This window comes from Myxocyprinus asiaticus, chromosome 9 (genome assembly GCF_019703515.2).
Source record: "Myxocyprinus asiaticus isolate MX2 ecotype Aquarium Trade chromosome 9, UBuf_Myxa_2, whole genome shotgun sequence".
NCBI classification, from domain to species: Eukaryota; Metazoa; Chordata; class Actinopteri; order Cypriniformes; family Catostomidae; genus Myxocyprinus; species Myxocyprinus asiaticus.
In genome coordinates, this window is record NC_059352.1 from 15,289,341 (window position 1) to 15,309,525 (window position 20,185).

The 20,185-nt window shown below is 38.4% G+C and overlaps 1 protein-coding gene and 1 pseudogene across 3 annotated transcripts; both read right to left on the reverse strand.

The window, feature by feature from the left end:
- Window positions 1–20,185, reverse strand: part of LOC127446102 (sodium- and chloride-dependent GABA transporter 2-like) — a 498,776-nt pseudogene that overhangs the window by 186,310 nt on the left and 292,281 nt on the right.
- On the reverse strand, window positions 41–20,164 carry LOC127446089 (POZ (BTB) and AT hook-containing zinc finger 1-like). 3 transcript variants are annotated; one of them, XM_051706741.1, is made up of 6 exons: window positions 16,616–20,164; window positions 16,447–16,510; window positions 12,028–12,199; window positions 8,296–8,457; window positions 6,011–6,220; window positions 41–3,179 (listed from the first exon to the last, which is right to left on the reverse strand). In XM_051706741.1, exons 1-6 carry the CDS (start codon window positions 17,740–17,742, stop codon window positions 2,722–2,724), a joined length of 2,193 nt encoding a protein of 730 aa, XP_051562701.1. In that variant the 5' UTR covers window positions 17,743–20,164; the 3' UTR covers window positions 41–2,721. The 3 variants fall into 3 exon arrangements, with proteins under 3 accessions (XP_051562701.1, XP_051562702.1, XP_051562704.1); XM_051706742.1 differs by lacking the exon at window positions 8,296–8,457; XM_051706744.1 differs by lacking the exons at window positions 6,011–6,220; window positions 8,296–8,457.

The window sequence follows — 20,185 nt, forward strand, 5'->3', positions numbered from 1 at the left end:
ATGCAAAAGTATGTTTGTACAAGGATTCATCACAAGAAAGAAAATTCTCAGATACAATTTTATTTCATACCCATCTCTGTACCAAATAGACAGAGACACAAAAACAGTGTACAAAAACAAACATCTATAGAAAAGTATGCTTATATCTAAATGTCCAAAAACCGATGAACGCTGTGACATAAATTGCAGAGAAACAACATTTTGTCAGAGAACAAAAGGTAGAATACCAAACATACATGTACAAATGTACACTTTTCTATGTGCATGTCTTTATCCAAAAGTGTCAATGCAACTCGGTTCGTATATGGTTAAAATAAGATAGGTCCTTTTAATGACAGAATTTCCTACCCTTCGCCATTCACAATCAGTACTGGGAAGGCACTTTGCAACATACAAATATCTGAGTAAAAAAACAACAAAAAATTCCAGTGATGCAATAAGCCTAAACACCACACTAGACAAACAAGTTGTATAGCATTAATATTCGAGGGCTTCCCAATAACTTTGATTTTGTAAATAAATAAAAGCTGCAAATCTTCAGATCAGGCTTACTGTTAGGCAGACAGTGATTGTTATTTTAAGAATAATTAACTTATGTTATGATCTGACATTAGCTATATTTTACCATAGAGTGCATTGATTTTTGAGTGCACTGCTCAGTTTGCTTTGGATTTAAACAGTAAGCCTAACAAGCATATCCTGTAATTCAATAAAAGAAAAGGTTTGTATACATTACATAATGGAAAGCATCCATTATCATGAGTGACCGCCTGTAACACCTCTGCAACATTGTACTATCCGCCTTACAAAATACATTTACAGAACACTAAACTATTAGCTTGGAGGGTAAAATAAAAGGAAAAATAACCAGTATGCACACTGCATTTAGATTAACATCCCAGGGAAACAAGGTAACACCAAAACAACAACACACATACTTGCATAATATCAAAAAGAAGCAACAGAAGTATTGATCTGAACTTAATACATATTCCTCAATAAGATTTCCATTCATTCTCCCAGGCCAAGGAAAATATCTATATACAAAGATCCCAATCACATAACTAACAAATTGACCATACATATGTACATATTTCTTATATATGTGTGTGAATGTTAAACATGTATAATGACAAGACTTCAAGTTCAGCAAGAATGTACTGAACCTCTTAGAAAAATTCTCTGATATATTAAAAAAAGATTACAAAGCCCTCTGTTTATATTACATTCTGGAGATAAAAGGACATTGGAGAGACCACAGCATTCACACGTGTACTCACACATACAGTTGTTATGCTCATTTACACACTGTGGCTCTCACACTGTCCTCCTGTTGGGTGCATGATTTATGAGGAAAATAGCACAATCGCAACTCTACACAAAAACTCAATATATACCTTTTTGTAAAGGAGAATTGGACACCAATATCAATAAGTTAATAAAATATATTCTTTGCTTCTTGCTATATCTTAGAGTGAAACCTGAAATTGGTCCCTGTTGGACATTAAAAGCTGAAACTTTTGTGACCAAAAACAATCAGTCTCAAAACTATCAATGATAAAAAAATAAAAAAAAATAAATAAAAAAAAGTACTATTCTAACAGCCATGATTTGGGCTAAAGTTGTGAATGATTTATACTCATTACATTATCTGCCAAAGTAATTCATACACGAGAAGAAACTGATTAAAAGAATCTCACTAGTTTTGCAGGTTACCTGTGGATTACAAACGGCTGACCGTCAGAACTTTGGGTCTCAATGATGCCTGATGTAGCTTTGATTCTGAAAACGTTTTAATTTTGTTAAAATGTTTAATGCTTGCTAATGTTATGCTTTTTTACTGCAAATGCAGACATAAAATGGGGTTCAAAAGTCTTAGTCCACATCTGGGATTCGAAATCTAATTTAAATCTAAAAATAAACAAAGTTTTAGGATTTTTAAAAACTTTGTTGAAAAACAAAGATATATCATGACATAAAATGAATAGGAAATACTTAAGATGCTGTCCTGTTTTAAGGTCACTATTCAAATAAGGCCATGCTAACACCTTTGTACAAAAGGTCAGATTTCAATGCTTCGATGGAAGCACAAAAGATGCTCTTCAAAGCATTCTCATATCATAAAGGGATAACATGGATCATCAGGTTTTGCACAAAGTTGTGGTTCTAGTTAATTTTTCAATCAAACTTGTCACCCAAATTGTTAAACTGATAATATAATTTGTAATGGAATAAGAAATAATTGAATTAGAGAAATGCAAAACAGTCTTGTGGACTTGAGACTTTTCGACCACATTTGAGGTACCTACTCTGCAAGTCTGGGCATCCATCTATATGAAATGAACTCTTGTAGATTATAAAAATGTTTGGGGCATCAATATATATTCTGAAGTTAACCACCCTAACCCCACCTATCTGGAAGCAGAGACATAAAAATGTTAACAAAAGCAAGGTGTTTTTTTTCATGGTAAACCTATAAAATGAGTATTTGTCTAAAGTAAAAACAGCTGCTTCACACCAACATGGAATCAGAACGGCATCCATGATGGTGAAGTCAAAACATTAACAAACATTATAATAGTAAGAAATATGAGAAACAAAAGTAGTCTACATATGGCATCAAGAATTACAACAAAACACAAAAGACTAAACTCGCAGTTATCATATGTTTGGTTGTCCAGTAAGAGCAGGGTTATAAGAAATGTCTATATCTCAAAGGGGTCATTTATCGCCTAAACCCATTCCACTACTGCCCATCTCAGTCTCCACTAGTGAGGAGGCAAAGGCTGACTGGACAATCTGAAAGCCAAAGGATTCAAGAAGTGACATATTCTGTTGGGGGGAAAAGGGGGAGGCAAGGTCACCCAGACTGGACCCCGCCACACTCCGTTTCTTATGAACCCGGTGATGGTGCTTGTTGAGGTAAGACTTTGTGCGGAAGGTCTGGCCGCAATCGCCGCAAGCAAACTTCTTTTCATTGTCTGTGTTTTGTTTGGATCCACCTGGCGACGTCACGGTGTCGTCAGGCTGCCCGTTGAAGATGAAAGAGTTGACCTCCAGTTCTTCTCCCTCTGCTTTCTGCTCAGGCTTGAGCTCGGTTCCGTTGGGGAGATCACCGAAAGCTGCATCCGAACCATCAGAATCTTGGTGGGGGCATTTCACAGCAATTTCCTGCCCGTCTGAGGTAAACATAAAGTGGGGAAGGGGATGAAGAGGTCAGGGTGCAAAAAGAAAGGAGACAGAGAGAGGGGAAGAGGGAAGGAGCCTCACATTAAGTGAGATTCACTGTAAACTGAACCCTTTTATGAACAGAACAATAACTTTTGTGAACTTGTTTCAGGTTAAAAACAGCTTGACTGTAAAGACTAGTAATCTAGTATCTGAATCTATTAGAGATAGTGAAATTTAATTGTTATGTTAGGGATAGTTCACCGAAAAACCATTTTCTCAACCTCATGTTGTTACAAAACAATTACTTTCTGCTTTTGATTGTAAGCAAGCATGCGTCATTACACTGGGGCTTGACTGTGCTGTTAAAGTTTAAAATAAATCCTATCACACATAACTGAGACAATTTTTATTATGGAATTTGATTAATTTTGTATGTGCTTGGTTTTAAAGTATTTGGTATTACATTGCTATTTAGATTTGTTCTTTAAAATTATGAGATTGCAGCGCCACAATGCAGACATACCTTTACTGACACGCACAGACATCCCCCACACCAAATGACACAACAAAAAAATTATGCTCCCACTCCTCTCTGAATGTTCGGTATAAAGCTAGTTAGCAAGCAATGTCCTAGCTACTGACCACTGAGTAACATTTCAGAGGTGGAGCTTAAATTTCATCATTTGCATCCATAAATATTTCTTTTAAAACTCTGGATGATTAGACAGGATTTCTTTTTTTATAGACCCCAAATGCTAACATATAAATGCTATTTTTTCCAAAGGCCCAAAGAACATACAGCCAGGACATCATCTCCTTACAAGAGCGTAGATTTGGTTTGAACACTGGGGGGTTGCAGCGTAAAGAAGCATTTACATGTTTCCATTGATCAAAACTTGCTACTTGTACTTGCTTGTTTTAATTATTGATAATTCCATATTATTTTGTTAATTATTTTTTTGTTTAATTGCATAATTTGTACTATTTACAGGTATTTACACATGCTAAAAACTGGTACTGTCTATTTAAGAAAATCATCATTTCTGAAAAAAGCATCTGCAAATGAGCGCATGAGAGGACTTGAATGGATTTACCTCATCCGTGCTATGCATGATTAGAATGAAATGTTTATTTCTTTGTAGTTTTTGATCAACAACTGACCGTATAGAACAGAAAGGGTATTAAAAGAGACTTTATTTAGAAACTTTTTTTTTAAATGACAAATGGGCTGCATGGATCTTGTCTTTAGACACACACACACACACACACACACACACACACACATTGGGCCTCATTCATAAAACTTTTGTAAATGTACGAGTAAATTCTGAGTAATTTGTGCATAAAATGGACCTTCTTGAAAAATTTCCACCGGATTCACAAGCGCTTCGTACTCCCCAGATTTGATAGTAAAGTGTATGTATGCTAGTGAATTCAAAACATTCGTGAATGGGGGCATGTGCACGTTCATTGACAATTATCATATTCCACGCCCATGAAAACGCCATATAAGGAAGTCACCAGACTCTATGTGGAACAGAAATGAAAACGTTTTTATGAATAATGAGCATTTAAATCGTGACATTTTGATTTAGCAAGCACAATAGCGTCTCAGAGAATGTGAGGACTTACTGTCATTGCATGTTTTTGTTGTCATCAGAGGCTTTTGTTTTTGTGTGAATCAAACGGTTGAAGGCAATAAACATTTGACATGAGTGTAAAAAAAATTTCAGTTCACGCCGGGAGGAGGATGTCCCCCACCATTAACCTCTGGTTCAGATCGCAGCGCATTGCCAGAATCATTTGTGAAACTTCTGAGGTAAATCATGATGGTAACAGTGATATACTTGCAACTGGATGAGAAATTAAATTCAGAGAAATTAATAGGATGCCTGAATAAGATCTTTGATCGAAACGCTGTAAGAAATTACAGATTTGCAAGCAATATGACATTGTGCGGGCTTTTTCTATTTTCCCCCTGTTGTATTTTGTATGCACCTGCCGGCGATGTCTTCATTTATGGGTTTTAACAGCATTACCATTGACCGTACGTTATCAACTGAACGCGATTTACCGATGCCTATACTAAATTATGAAACCTAAATTATAGAGCTCATATAAAAAAATAAATTAAAAAAACCCTGTCCAACCAGTCACGTTAGAGGGCATTCATTTTTCCAAGCACAAACCCAAACTGTGTCTTTCCATGAACCTTTCACCCCATGTCAAGTACTTCTGCTGGAAAAAAAGATAAGCAGAGTTGGGGAAAAATACTTAAAATAAATGCAATTAGCAAAGAAATGTTTCTAAATATAAAGGCTATGGTTTAAAAAGATTTTTTTCTTCCTTTTTTAATAATTTATGTTATTTTTTTCCATTACTTATTTAACTTCTATCAAAATGTAGTCATGGCACTGTGCCTGAGAGACACCCAACACATTCGGATGTCTTACGCACGATTTACACGTGGTCGGATGCAAGTGTAAATTTTGTTTGTACCAACAAACATTTAGAAAAAACAAAAACTTTCATGAATCTGAGAATTTACGTCAGGACGTCTTTACGAACTATTTACACAAAAATGCGTTCTGCTCGTGTTTCATGAATGAGGCCCATTACATGGAACAACTTTTACACTCAACGCGCAGTGAAAGAATGTCGCTGCTGTATAACCACAACTGTACTAATGACCAACTTTGGTTAGTTTATTAGCTACTTCTAAACAAATGCTATTATATTCCAGTTGCAGATATTTGCTCCTGACTCATCAGCTGTCACATCCAACGTCCTCAGTACTTTGGCTCACCCCATTCCCACCCTGCATACGGCCCGTACTGACCTGTAAGAGGCCCATGAAGCGGAAACCCTGGTGCTCCAGAAGAGCGGCACTCCCAGAAATAGGGAGTTGGACCTGGCTTTCCCAGGAGCAGCTCAGGCTGCAGGCCCAGGGCAGGAGGGACAGGCTGGGGTAGAACTGGCCCAGACAGCCCCCGAAAAGACCCCTCTGTCTCGGGAAAGGTAACCAGGAGCCGGCGACTAGTGCAGAGCTCTACACCGCACCAGCAATGAAGTAGTAAGGGATATGGATAGAGGAAGACAGAGAGGCCAAAGGGGGACAATTCGCAGTCAATACATCAGGTAACCATTAGCTTCACATCAGTTCAGAAACCACCAGAAATTATGAAAAAAAACAATTGTCTTTTCAAAGTGAAAATTACAGAGAAACAAGTTTTAATGCATGAATCTTTTTCTGTCATTACATGCCAAGCCAGCAGCTTGAGTGATGCTGTAATGAGAATTCTGTACTGATGTAAAGGTAATGATGCCTTTCTGATGTATTTCTGTATTTCTTTTCTCACATGAACTGCCAAATCCTTAAACCAAAATCAGATCTAAAAAAATATACCTAAAGAGATGTTTCTTTTATTATAGTCTTAAAAATTGTTAATCAGATAATTAACCCAATTATGAAAATTCTGTCATCATTTACTCCACCTCGTGTTGTTACAAACCCCTTTGACTTTGTTTCTTTCATGGAACACAAAATAAAGGTGTAAGGCATAATGTTAGCCTCAGTCAACCTTTACTTTCATTGCATCTTTTGTGACTGAGGCTAACATTCTCCTATCATCTTCTTTTGTGTTCCACGGAAGAAAAACAGTCATAACGATTTGTAACAAACGGAGGGCGAGTAAATAATGACAGAATTATCATTTGTGGGTGAACTATCCTTAATTTCCTCGTTAGTTAATCATTTGCATCATCTATTGCCGAATTGCAAAACAAAATGAAAAAAAAAAAAAACAAACGCTGAGAGTCTGCAAACTTATAACATACTTGGCATCTATGATCAGTTACTATGGAATCAAGGAAAGATTCTAAGAAACTTAGTCCTTTAAAAAATGCTGATATACCCTATCATCTCCAATAATGATCTTCCCAACCACAAGCTGCTGGATATTATGGCATTAATTGTTTGAAAAAGGTCCATTGAATCAATGCACAAAATACATGTACATGTTCACTTATTTGTGGACATGCATGGATGAAGGTTGATCAATTAATGCTTGTTAAGCCAGCCCATGATGGAGATGATTGTAAGCAACAAACAGAATGGGACACGTGGCCATGCTAAATCGGTCAGCAGCAATGTAGCAACTAGCATTCAACAGCAGACAAAGCTGACTGATAGGGCTGCAGCCTGCAACTGTTATTTCATTCCTTATTAAACTATGAAATCTCTAAATTCGACTTGTGCAAAAAAAAAAAACTAACTCTTTTTTTGTCATCAGTCAAATGTTGCCTCTTGTGGTTTAAGAACTTTTCAACATTTACACCTCTCATCTGCCATTATCATCAAAGTCCTGCAGTCTTCAGGAGTTGTCTATGTATGCAATATTCGATCTCGCCATCTGACATATTAGCATTAGGTCATACTACACAATTTTTAAATTTTCCATGTGCACCTTGAATGACAGCACTGGATTCCTCTTTGAAGGGATAGTTCACCCAATAAATAAATAAATAAATAAATTCTCACCCCCGAAAGCTCCAAAACCCCTATGACTTTCTTTTTCTGTGGAACACAACAGTAGACGTTAGGCAGAATGTTAGCCTCACTTTCATTGTATGGAAAAAAGAGCAGTGTGGACATTCTTCAATTTGTTCTTTTGAGTTCAACATAAGGAAGAAAGTCATATGGATTTGAAATGACATGAGGGTAAATAATGACAGGATTTTCATTTTTGGGTGAGCTAACCATTTAAAAGTTTCATTTAAGCATTCCTCATAGTGAGATCCATGAAGAGTGAATGAGAGCTTTTGAAGCACAAGCCATACTTTCAGCAACAAACAACCCTTCTCTTTCATTGAGGGAAAAGTCCTGAAAGATGGCAGGTACCATACAGAGCAGAAGGACCCATTTCTGAACAATGCATCCCTCATTCCCAGGAAAGAATTGTTGCGATAAATGAAATAAGGCTCTAGTAATACGTAAGCTCAGCGCTACAATCTGTGTTTGTGAATGAGATTTTATGCAAGCAGATGCAGGATCTGATAAGCAGCAGTGAAAAAGACAGCAAGTGAGCGAGCAACAACAGACGCTGTGGAGAGAGGCTTGCTTGCCTTCCACTGAGCACTGATGTCCTAAGTGGTAGGGGGCGCAGTTGTGCATCTGTGGTCTGTTGGATCGTGGCTCAGGGAACTGATGTGCTGCAGAGGAAGGGAGCATGGACGAGCTGTGGTGCATTTTTACGTGCACCTTTAAATAGGATGCAGTAGAAAAACCTGAGACCATCGGAGGAACAAGTAGGAAAAAAAAAAAAAAAAAAAACAGAACACCACGTCTTATTAATCGGAAGATTTTCTTATGCTCTTGAAGATAATAAAGAAAAAGAGTGTATTGTATTCCAACTATTTTAAAATTTCCTTTTGAGCCACAAACTAACAATTCTGTCATAATTTACTCATCCTCATGTTGTCCCAAAACCATATGACTACCTATCTTCCATTGAACACAAAAGGAGATATTAGGCATAATGTTAGGGACTCGCATCACCATTCCCTTTCATTTTATGATAAAAGGATGCAATGAAAATGAATGGTGACTGAGGCTATCAGTACTATACAATCGGAGTATGTGAGTGGAACGGAGTTGCATGATTCAGCCTGAAGTGAGGAAAGTTTTTTGTTTTTGTTTTTTTTTAAATCAGAGCATCGTTTTCTCTCACTCCAAGAGCACGCCACTAATGTTTTATCACGAGCACAACACCTGTTAACGGCCCGTAATGCAGCAAGAATTTACCATGTTTTAAGCAGAGCTAAATGCTTTTGCTGTGAAAGACAGAACTGCTGATATTATCGGAAAGAATTTGATGAAAAAATTCAAATGTCTATTTCAATTAATAACGATATAGAAGAAAGCAAGTGAGCGACTGCCACAACCATTATTAAAGGGATAGTTCACCCAAAATTTTAAATTCTCTCATCATTTACTCACCCTCATGCCATCCCAGATGTGTATGACTTTCTTCTGCTGAACACAAAGACATTTAGAAGAATATCTCAGCTGTGTAGGTCCATACAATGCAAGTGAATAGTCGCCAGAACTTTAAATGTCCAAAAAGCATATAAAGGCAGCATAAAATTATCCATACGACTCCAATGGTTAAATCCATACCTTCAGAAGCAATTTGATAGGTGTGGATGAGAAACGGATCAATACTGAAGTCCTTTTTTTTTGGCTAAATTCCCCTCCCTGCCCAGTAGGTGGCGATATGCACAAAGAATGTGAATCACCAAAAACAAAAGAACAATTGTGTAAGTGGAGATTTAAAGTGAAAAATGTCTTAAATACTTAACAACTGGAGTTGTGTGGATTATTTTTATGCTGCCTTTATATGCTTTTTGGACCTTCAAAGTTTTGGTCACCATTCACTTGCATTGTCTGGACCTACAGAGTGGAGATATTCTAAAAAATCTGTGTTCAGCAGAAGAATGAAAGTCATACACATCTGGGATGTCATGAAGGTGATTAAATGATTTTGGCTGAACTATTCCTCTAAAAGGCATTTTACAGAAAACATGATAACATACGTTCACATGTTCACAAATCTAAAGGTCAATAATACATCACTCTCTCCTATTAAATATTCTGAATAATTATATTATCATTCTAAACTAATGTATTGGCATCTCTTCAGCTGGAGCTGAGTGATTACAGAATGCTTTGAAGTCGCTGGGGGAATTGTTGCCACTCCACTCACATACACTGCTTACAATCTGCCTAACATCATCTTTTGTGTTCTATGGAAGTCATACAGGTTTGGAACAGCATCAGAGTGAGTAAACGATGGCAGAAGGGGTAAACACAAGCCTTTTTCCCCCTCACTCAGTTTTCTACATTTATAAATATGCTAATCAGAAACTCTTTAGCTAAAGTCCATTTCATGATCATAGTGTTAAATGTGTTTAGGCCTGAATTATGTCACCATAAATTTGTAATAAATGACTGGTGCTTAAATGCACTTGTCTTGTTGTAAACTGCATTTGTAATATCCTGACTCTCTTCGTCTGTATTAAAAGACACCATGAAATGGTTCTTAGCTGTTTACATTTTCAAATGTATGCAGAATATCCTTAGTTTTGTTAAGTAGCCAATACCCTTTAATTTTGTCACACACACTGACAACCACACTTGACGGCTTGTACCACAGGCGAAAGCAAGTCACTTCCTTCATAAACAATTAGTGGTTGGGAAAGGAAATCATGTACGAGCGTTAGCACAACCAAAAACACAACCAACCGTGATTTGCTAAAGACATGGACTAAAAGCCACAAAAACTTCCATTTTAATTTCATGGTGTCTTTAACTTATTACATGGCTCTCTGGAGTAGTCAATTCTGATTGGTCAATGGTGCCAAAAAACACAGATTCAATATTCCTCAAACAAATGCATCAAAAACATGGAAAGAACATAATGAAACATTTATGCCAAATTAGGTAATTAACTGCCTTAATAGCATGAATGCTTAAAGGTCCATGCAGTTAACCAGAAAAAATATATGTTTGTATAACAGCGGCGCCTACTGTACAGGGGTTGAATTTGTTTTTCATTTTATTCATTTCCTTCTCGGTGTGAATAGACCTTTCGTCAGGAGTGCATCTCGCAAATTCGTTTTGCGAGGTATTCGTTTATCCGGGTATTGAGAGTCATCTTTCCTTCTTGTAAAACTCAGCGATCTACACAAGTAAACTAAGAAAATTATTTCAATGTTTCATGCCCATTTATTTATTTGGCAAGTAGTCTTGTAATAAGCTGGATAATGAGCAGTCAGACTTTTTGAGCACTAATTTTTCGCAAAATAAACACCAACAGAACTCCAACACAAACTGGAGGTGGAATTCAGCTGTTCAGCTATTTCTTTCTTTTCACATAACATAATTTCAATGTAAATCAATATTTCATGTCCATTTATTTATTTATTTGGTTAGTAGCCATGTAATAAGCGGGATAATGTACAGACAGTTGTCATCGCATCCAACCCCTTCTGCTTCGTGTTGGGGTCCAGATCACCCTGTCTGGGTTATTTGTACAATAACAACCGGATGACTGTACTTTATCCCTTACTTATTACACGGCAGCCTGGAATACTCTATTCTGATTGGTCAATGGCGCCATCTAGCGGTCTGTTATTGCTCTGTAACCACCACAGCTCCACGTATCAGACCGCTCATCCAGGTCCTCGCGAGCCATCTCTCTTGCTTCTTTGATCACTGTGCGATCTCTTCAAGTATGGTAATAAAATATTTTCAACTCAAATCAATGTTTCATGTCATTTATTTGTTTGTTTATTTGGCAAGTAGTCTTGTAATAGCCTGGATACTGAAGAGGCAGATGGCCATTTTCACAAAATAAACACCAACAGAAAACTTAGATGCAAATTGGAGGTTGAATTCAGCTGTTCAGCAATTTCTTTCTTCTCAAATGACAATTTCAATGCAAATCAATATTTTATGTCCATGTATTTATTTGGTTAGTAGTCGTGTAATAAGCGGGATAATGTACAGTCAGCCGGTTGTTATCGCAAAATAAACCCCTTGAGGGTGATACAAGACCCCTCTGCTTCGCGTCGGTGTCCTGATCACCCTGTCTGGGTTTATTGCGCAATTATAACTGGCTGACTGTACATTATCCCTTACTTAATAAGAAATCAGTGCCAACAATGACATAAATCATTAGCTGAGTACCATTTTAACCCATACACATGAGTACAATCTTTGGAGTATGGACAAGTTCTCCTTTATGTGTAAGTGACACATTTATAAATAATTATCAATGTATGTTTGACCAGTACCTTTGTTGCATATTCCACAATAGTTATGAGGTCCTTCACTGTGTTTTTTCAAGTGGTCAGTCATGTAGGCAGCACGGAGGAATTTCCCACACACATGACACGGTATCTTATCTTCGTGGCATGCCAGGTGTGATCTCAGACGATCTCGTGTTGCAAAGGATGCATTGCAAATCTGTGAAATGCCAAAGTAAACCTTATAAGATTTTACAAGACAGCATTTTGGGGGAGTGTCATCTCAAGCCATGTAAACACTATCACGGATAAAAACTCTGTTTTCTATTTCCTAACGTCATCATTTTCCAAAGTAAGTGGTACTAGAGAGCGTTCCGAAAGTCTACATTTTTGGTACAGAAAAACACTGTTCCTATGTAGAAGAGAGGCATAAACATAGCAAAATCAATGCATTTTCAATTGGAAACATATTAAGCACGAAACATACTGTACCCAAGTACGTGAAAGCAGATTCTTTTAGCTATGCAAGCTTGTTGTTGCGCTCCAAAATTAAACTAAAATTCATAACCAGGGCCTGAAATTCATTTCTGAAAATGGGGGAGGGGAATTTCCCCCTTATAAGGCTCATATGAGGGGGATTTTCACACTTTAAAAAAAATAAAAATAAAAATAAAAAAAATAATTGTATTTGTAATACTAAAACATTTGAAATTTTACAAGGAGAGCTACTTTTCTCAATTCTTACCTCTAAATTAATTCAGATAGAAATATTTATTAATTCTTAAGTACACAGCTTACATTACGGCCCTTCTCTGCAGTCACTTGTTTCCCAGCAAGATGTGATGCAATCATGTGCTAAATTACATTTATGTTGTTGTTTTTAGCAGATACCTTTAACAAACAACAGGTAGCTAAAGGTCTGTTCACCCAAAAATAAAATTTCTGTCATAACTCACCCATACCCTCAAGGCTGTATGTATTTCTCTCTTCTATGGAACTCAAAAAGAGGTGTTAGTCAGAATGTTAGTCACAGTCTCCATTCACGGTCACATCAGTGGCATCTTTAATTCCATACAATTAAAAAGAATGGCGATTGAAACTAACATTCTCCCTAACATCTCCTTTTGAGTTACATGGAGAAGAAAAAAGTCATACAGGGTTGTGACAACACAAAGGTGAGAAAGTGATGACAGAATTTTCATTTTTTAGTGAACTTTCCCTTTAAGAGTGCAAGTCAATACTCACCAGATACATTAAAAAAGGCTGTTTAATGTTGGCAAAGTGCACTGAAAAAGTTAAATGAAATCCTGAGAGAGAACCTTGCTTATATAATATGCATATTATCTATATTAAAAGCATCCCTGGGTCTTTAGAGACTCGGGACCTTATTCCACCTCCTTTTTCTCATCCATTTTTTTGGAATTATGCCCCCACTTCTTTAGTATTCCTCAACCTTCAACCTTTATCTTATAAAACATCTAGCATTAAAAAAAAATGCCAAAACTGCAAAATAAATAATTGTTTAATTACCAAAAGTGTATAGGGTCTTTAGTGGCAACGCACTCAACAAGCCACGTGATAAGATGCGCAGGTTGACGATCTCAAACGCGGAGGCAACTGGGATTCGTCCTCCACCACCCGGACTGAGGCGAATCACTACGCGACCACAAGGACTTAAAAGCACACTGGGAAATGGGCATTACAAATTGGGAGAAAAAGGGGAAAAATCCAAAAAAAAAAAAAAAAAAAAAGACTCAAAAAAGCGCCTGAGAAAATACATACAGTATGTGTAACTTATGTGTAGCTTATGCGTTAAGTGTAGCTCAATATGTGTTTGACAGCCAGTTGAGTCTCATAAAATTTCAGCGTGGAAGTAATGAATCCCATTCTATCATTTGTTGCATCATCTCTTTCATATAGTAAAACTAAAACACCAAAATATAACAGAATATATTATATTCTACTAGTTTCTAATTGTCCTAAAAATGCTTTGAAAAATGTTACACTATCTGGGCATTTTGTCGATCCATTTGTGATAGATATTAGTGCCGGGTCACTAAAGACACGAGACCTTGCATTTAATGGTTAAAGATACATAATAATATATTTTCATATTATTGAAAATATTCCCCCCCACCAGGTTTCAGGTTATGTATGTTCAACCGGACTGCCCATTGGACAAGCGTTCGGGTCTGCGTTTGCATACTTATGTAAAGCATGTTTCTGGCCTTAGTGTGAACGTGGCCTCATACAGAAGGTTAATTTCAAAGGGGTCATGACACGAGGAATCAAATTTTCCTTGATCTTTTTACATATGAGAGGTCATTGTACTATAAACACATACTGTAAGTTTCAGAACTCAAAACTTTCTCCTCATGCAAAAAGGTCATTTGTTGAAACCAAGCTGCCAAAATGACTCGTTCTCTACACATTGTGATGTCACACTGTGGTAGACATTTCCTTCTGACCACCTCCACAACAACACATCAATCCTATGTAACGGTAGCTAGCTGGTATGTGATAGCTTTGCAATGTATAAACCTCACTCCCCTGGTCTTAAGAGATGCAATAGCGACCGAGGCTAGCGACCATGGCTTTTATAGCCTCTTTGCAAGCGTCCGACTCCCATTCCGGAAACTGCCGGTTCGAATCCCGCTTGGGGTGGGTCGAGTAGGACCGGTGACACCTACTTTACCTTTAATCACTTCCGTAGCCCCACCCAGTAGTGGTGAGCAGTGAGATGACAAGTCATGAACAGGACAGTCAAGAGCAGAGAGCCAATCATTACATTGGGCATTTACTGTCAAGTCTTAAAGGAAAGGCAGCACCAAAACCAAGTGTTTCTGACAGAGTGAGGGTGGAAAATGATCAGGTTTTACAAATATATGACTGTTTGTTTTTTGTTTTGCACACAAAAAAATAAAAATAATCTTTACTAATATAAGTGAACCTTAAAGGTGCAGTATGTAAGATTCAGAAACCCTTGTTATTAATGACATCTGTAGCCATTAAGTGAACTGCAGCCAGCTACCTGTTGCTCTTGCTCGTGCTCCATAGGGACTTGAGCATCAGCCAAAACAATGACGTTACATACAAAGAAACAACGTGATTCACCGGCATCATGCTGACAGATGAGGTAGCATAATTAAAATTACACAGTTATGATTGTTTCACTACAAACTTTGAGACTGTATATTACATTTGACTCTCCAGTGCTGGAACAGGGCTAAAACAATGTGTGGATATAGGTCTGTCTATGCCAGACTGTAGTTTGAAGTAATCACTTTTCTTTGCATTGACTGCATTTATACGATAGCCTATGTCGGCGTTAGCTAGCTAGCCTACTTTATCAATAGCTGTTAGCTAAACAGTAGCTGTTTATAAAATAAACTGTACATTATAAATATGTTGACACAATTCAGTATTAATGTGATTCCATCTTAACTGTCATTTTGATATATCGATGCGCTATTGTTTCATAATAATACAATGTATATATTTTCTGTATAACCAAGTTACGTTACACTAATGAATGGAGCTTTTTGCATTATCTTGAACACTGTCTAGCATTCATTTCTAAAATTACACAGATCAATCCTTATGGCACTATATTTCACACGCTCTGCAGTTATGTAAGTTTACCTGTCCAATAAGAAGAACACCAATTCAGGGTCGGTTTTGATCCCCAAAACCGAAAGAAGGTCCCTCCAGGAATCAAATGCCCTGCCGATGTTCACTCTAGTTTTCGCTCGACCACGATCACGTTCCCGCTTAGCCACACGGGATTCAGTAAATAACTTCTTTTTTTTGTTCTTACTCTGAGTTTGTGTAGGAGTCGGTGTTGTACTGGGAGCCGGACGTTTGCTGGATTCCATCTCTAAGATAACGTTACCTAGTGTTGCAGTTTGTTGTCGCTGCTGAATAGCGGAAGAGAGGCACTGAGGCAAGGCTCTCGGGAGCGCGCATAAACGTCACATCCTTTGGATTTTCCTGGCAAAAGCGACCCGCTCCCTTTGCATGTAAATCAGCCTACAGGCTTTAATAGGCAACCTAGGAAGTCCAGGAAGGACTAATTTTTTTAAGTTGCGTCACAAGCTGTTCACACATTGGCAAAAAATTGCTAATATTACATGAAAATTGTTACTTATTGCACCTTTAAGGAACATCCTAAAATAATTCAAAAATGCATGTCATGACCCCTTTAAGGAATAATTTACAGAAAAACAGGTCATCGTTTACAAACCTTGACAGTCCCTGGTCACTATGCTTTCAATATAAGGAAAAGAACAGTGTAAACGTTCTTCAAACATCTTTTGTTTTCCATGTAGGAAATAAATTCAATCAGGTTTGAAAAGACACATGGTGATGGAGTTTTCATTTTAGTGTGAACTATGCCTTTAAAACCTTACAATAGAGTTTGAATTGAGACTATGATTTAAATGTGACCATTCATTCAGTGTTTCTTACCTGACACTTATGAGGTCTCTCTGTGGTATGCACCTGTTTAATATGTCCATTCAGATGGTCTGGCCTAAAAAAACAACACACAACATACATGAACCAGTTTTTTTTTTATTCTATACATGCATAAAACAGTCGTGGTGTTCTAGTGTGAAGATAATTCAACCGTACTTACCTTGAGAAACCTTTCCCGCAACTTTGACAGACATACGGTTTCCCCACCGAGCCGTCGTGAGACCGTACATGATACGACATCCTGTCCTTGCGTTTGAATCGCAGCCCGCACACAGGACACGCATACGGCTTCTCGCCCGAATGTGACAGCTTGTGTCGGTTCAGGTGGTAGACGTCACGGAAAACTTTGCCGCACAGATCACACGCGACGTGCCGCCTCGTTCTCTCACGCTTACGAGTTTCCGTTGGCAGTCCGTTTTCCTGGAATCTCGGCTGGGATTGAGAGATCATCGTCGGCCCATCCACAACGACCAAATCCGCACCGGTGCTCACGGTCCCGTGTTGCGCCTCGTGGTTTCTTAACTGGATGCCATCGGGGAAAATCTTAGCACAGACCCCGCACGAGAAAGGGCCTTCGTCTTCATTTTGAGCAGCGTTATTGTAGGTGGACTCTTTTTTAGGTCTTCCTTTGCCTCGTTTGGAGCTTGGCGATTCCTCGGTGTTCAGGTGAAACTCTATCGGGGAACCCGGTAACCGATCAGCCGTTTGCTGACTTGGATCAGCGCTGTCACTGTCAGTGTTGTTGGTAAACACCGCGCCGTTGGGCAAGCTCCCGTTTGACATGTCCAAGGGCAGGGGGTATGACAGCTGCTCAGTGGCCCCGGCGCTCCTAAACAGGCTGTGCTCTCCTTCCCGAGCGGGAGGCACGAGGATCTGCACGTTGGATTGTTTGATGACCTCCTGACAGATCTCGATGACCGATCGCATCAAGAGAAACTTAGCCGCCGTCATGAGCTCCGGGAAACACTCCAGGCGCACCACGATCTTGGAGGTATACGCGAAGTCCAGGATGTCGCGAAAAACTTTGGGGCTGATCGTGTGCATCTCCAGCTCCTTGCTTTCGCCGTCGCCTTCAGTCTGACAGCTGAAGACCGATTCAAAATACTCGCTGCATGCCGCCAACACCGCCTTATGGGCAGGGAAGCTCTCCTCTCCGACGCGCAAGATAACATCGCAAAACCTGCCTCCATCTTTTCTCTGGCCGTTGAGGTTGTGTAGCATCTCGGCGCTGTGTTTGCTCACCTGGTACGTGTAGGAGGCATTCCACGGCTGTTCTGTCCTCTCCATGCCGCCGTCATTCAACAACCTAGCCTAAAAATGCATACGACAGAAGAGGTAGACGAACGCAAACGGATGACAGTAAACAGAAGCACTCAGCAACGACCACAACTCCTCGCCTGTTTAGCATCTAACATGTTAGCAGGGGGAAAATGGCAGCCCCCCAGCTTCCTGTGAACTTTGACCTTTGGTTGGGGGAGGGGGGGGGTCGTCTATATTGAATATTTTCTGTTTTGTTTACGTTTTATCGAAGTATTCCAATCAGGCAAGAGGTTCAGATAGCATTCAAACTCTGAAATGGAGGTTTGTTGGATGAATGGGGCTCGTCTTTCTGGTTTTCAGCGTTATGAATTCACATCCTTGTTTTCCAGTGAGCCCCTCCCCCAAATGTACGCCACAGACACTGAACACATGACAGTAGACTGTCCTTCTCTTTCATAGACTGTAACTACTCAAACATACATGGTAAACATGAGAGAAATTCAGGCGAACAAGGAAAACTCTCTTTAACTGACACTGCTGTAACATAGTCTTCAGTCCAGACAGCTCTGAAAGTCTAGCCTGTAGTAACAGGCAGGTAACGACTGAGTGGGAGATGTACATATCAAGCACAGACACAATAGAGGGGTCGGATAATTTTTGTGCTCCCCCTTTTGTTTACTTTGGCAAAACAAAATCCATAGGATTATTAGAATGATTGCCTCTCAAAAAAGTCAACCCACTCATTTATTATTTTTGTGTGGGAGGGGAATTTACAGACCAAATGCTATGTAAATCTGTGAACATTTAATTAATGTACTGTAGAACAATGGCTTCAGATTATATTTTATTGCAATACTATAAAACAATGGGCCTTATTCATGAAACAGGAGCAGAACAATTTTGTGTGTTAACTGTCCCATTTAAAGAGATAGTTCACCCAAAAATGAAAATTCTCTAATTTGCTCGCCCTCATGCCATCCAAGATGTTTTACTTTCTTTCTTCTGCTAAACTCAAACGAGCATTTCAGCTCTGTATGTTTTAACAATCCAAGTGAATGTGTACCTAAATTTTGAAGCTCCAAAAAGCACATAAAGGCAGCATAAAAGTAATCCATAAGACTCCAGAGGTTAAATCTATAGCTGCGTCCAAAACTGCGTATTGTCACAGTATGTACTGTATTTGATGAAGGACGCACTTCTCAGCCGGTAAAACAGTACGTTTATTTAAGGAATGCATGTGAGTAGAATGAACAGATTTCTGACATCATCCGGGTATGTGGGCATTGTCTCGTGACCTGAAAATATGACATAAGAACAACCAGGAAAACGATCTGCTCTTGTTTAGTTAAACAAGCACCATCTAAGCACAAGGAACAATTATCTTGGTATATATAGCAGTTGCGAAGAGCCATCCGACTCGTGATTCACCTCCGTTCTTTTAAATCCAGCGTTTTGATCTTGACGTCGCCTCAGCTCCTGAGCGACTGTGGGATGGTTAAGTGTCCAGTCGATCCACACTTCAGAATCTCACCGGAAATAGTAGGTCATCCGGCTATTTCTTGCTTACTGCTTCATAAATACTGTGGATTCGGACATACTACTCCATTGGCATACTGTATAGTAGGGAAGTATGAATATTCGGACGCAGCATATATTTTCAGAAGCGCTAGGGTAAGTGTGGGTGAGAAACAGATCAATATTTAAGTCCTTTTTTACTATAAATTCCTATTATAAACTCCTCCCTGCCCAGTAGGGGGTGATATCCACGAAGAATGCGAATCGCCAAAAAATAAAGGAAAAATGTGAGAAAGTGGAGATTTATAGTAAATTAAAAGGACTTAAATGTTGATCTGTTTCTCATCCACACCTATCATAAAACATCTGAAGAAATGGATTTAACAACAGCAGTCATATGGATTACTTTTAATAATAATTCTTTACATTTATATAGCGCTTTTCTACGCACTCAAAACGCTTTACATAGTATAGGGGAATCTCCTCAACCACCACCAGTGTTTTATATTGACTTTGTGACTTTTGGAGCTTAAAAATTTTGGTACTCATTCACTTGGATTGTGAAGACCTATAGAGCTGAAATATTCTTCTAAAAATCTTACTGTGTTCAGCAGAAGAAAGTCAAACACATCTGGATGGCATAAGGCTGAGTAAATGGAGAGAATTTTCATTTTTGGGTGAACTATCCCCAAGTCTATGGAACAATTTACGCAAGAACTGTTTACTAACAAGTTATGTACAAATTTGTTCTACTCATGTTTCATGAGCAAGGCTCAATAAATGGGAAAGTAAAAAATGTGGCCATGGGACAGAGTATTAAAGTATGACAAAAATAATATGCCTTAGATTTGCATGGTTAAAGGTTATTTATAGAGGAATTGACTGCAGCAGAATGAGGACATGCTTTGAAATAAAGAATAAAATGTGCAAGATGAATGGATCAAAATGAATGAGT

What these genes read in the sequence shown, in the direction of transcription:
- LOC127446089 (XM_051706741.1), bottom strand. Translation starts at nt 17,742, where the DNA reads ATGGAGAGGACAGAACAGCCGTGGAATGCCTCCTACACGTACCAGGTG. An exon ending in AGAGACCTCATAAGTGTCAG is followed by an intron (nt 12,200 to 16,446) that starts GTAAGAAACACT and finishes GGCATTTCACAG; the next exon opens with ATTTGCAATGCATCCTTTGC. An exon ending in ACATCAGTGCTCAGTGGAAG is followed by an intron (nt 6,221 to 8,295) that starts GCAAGCAAGCCT and finishes GGTGCGGTGTAG; the next exon opens with AGCTCTGCACTAGTCGCCGG.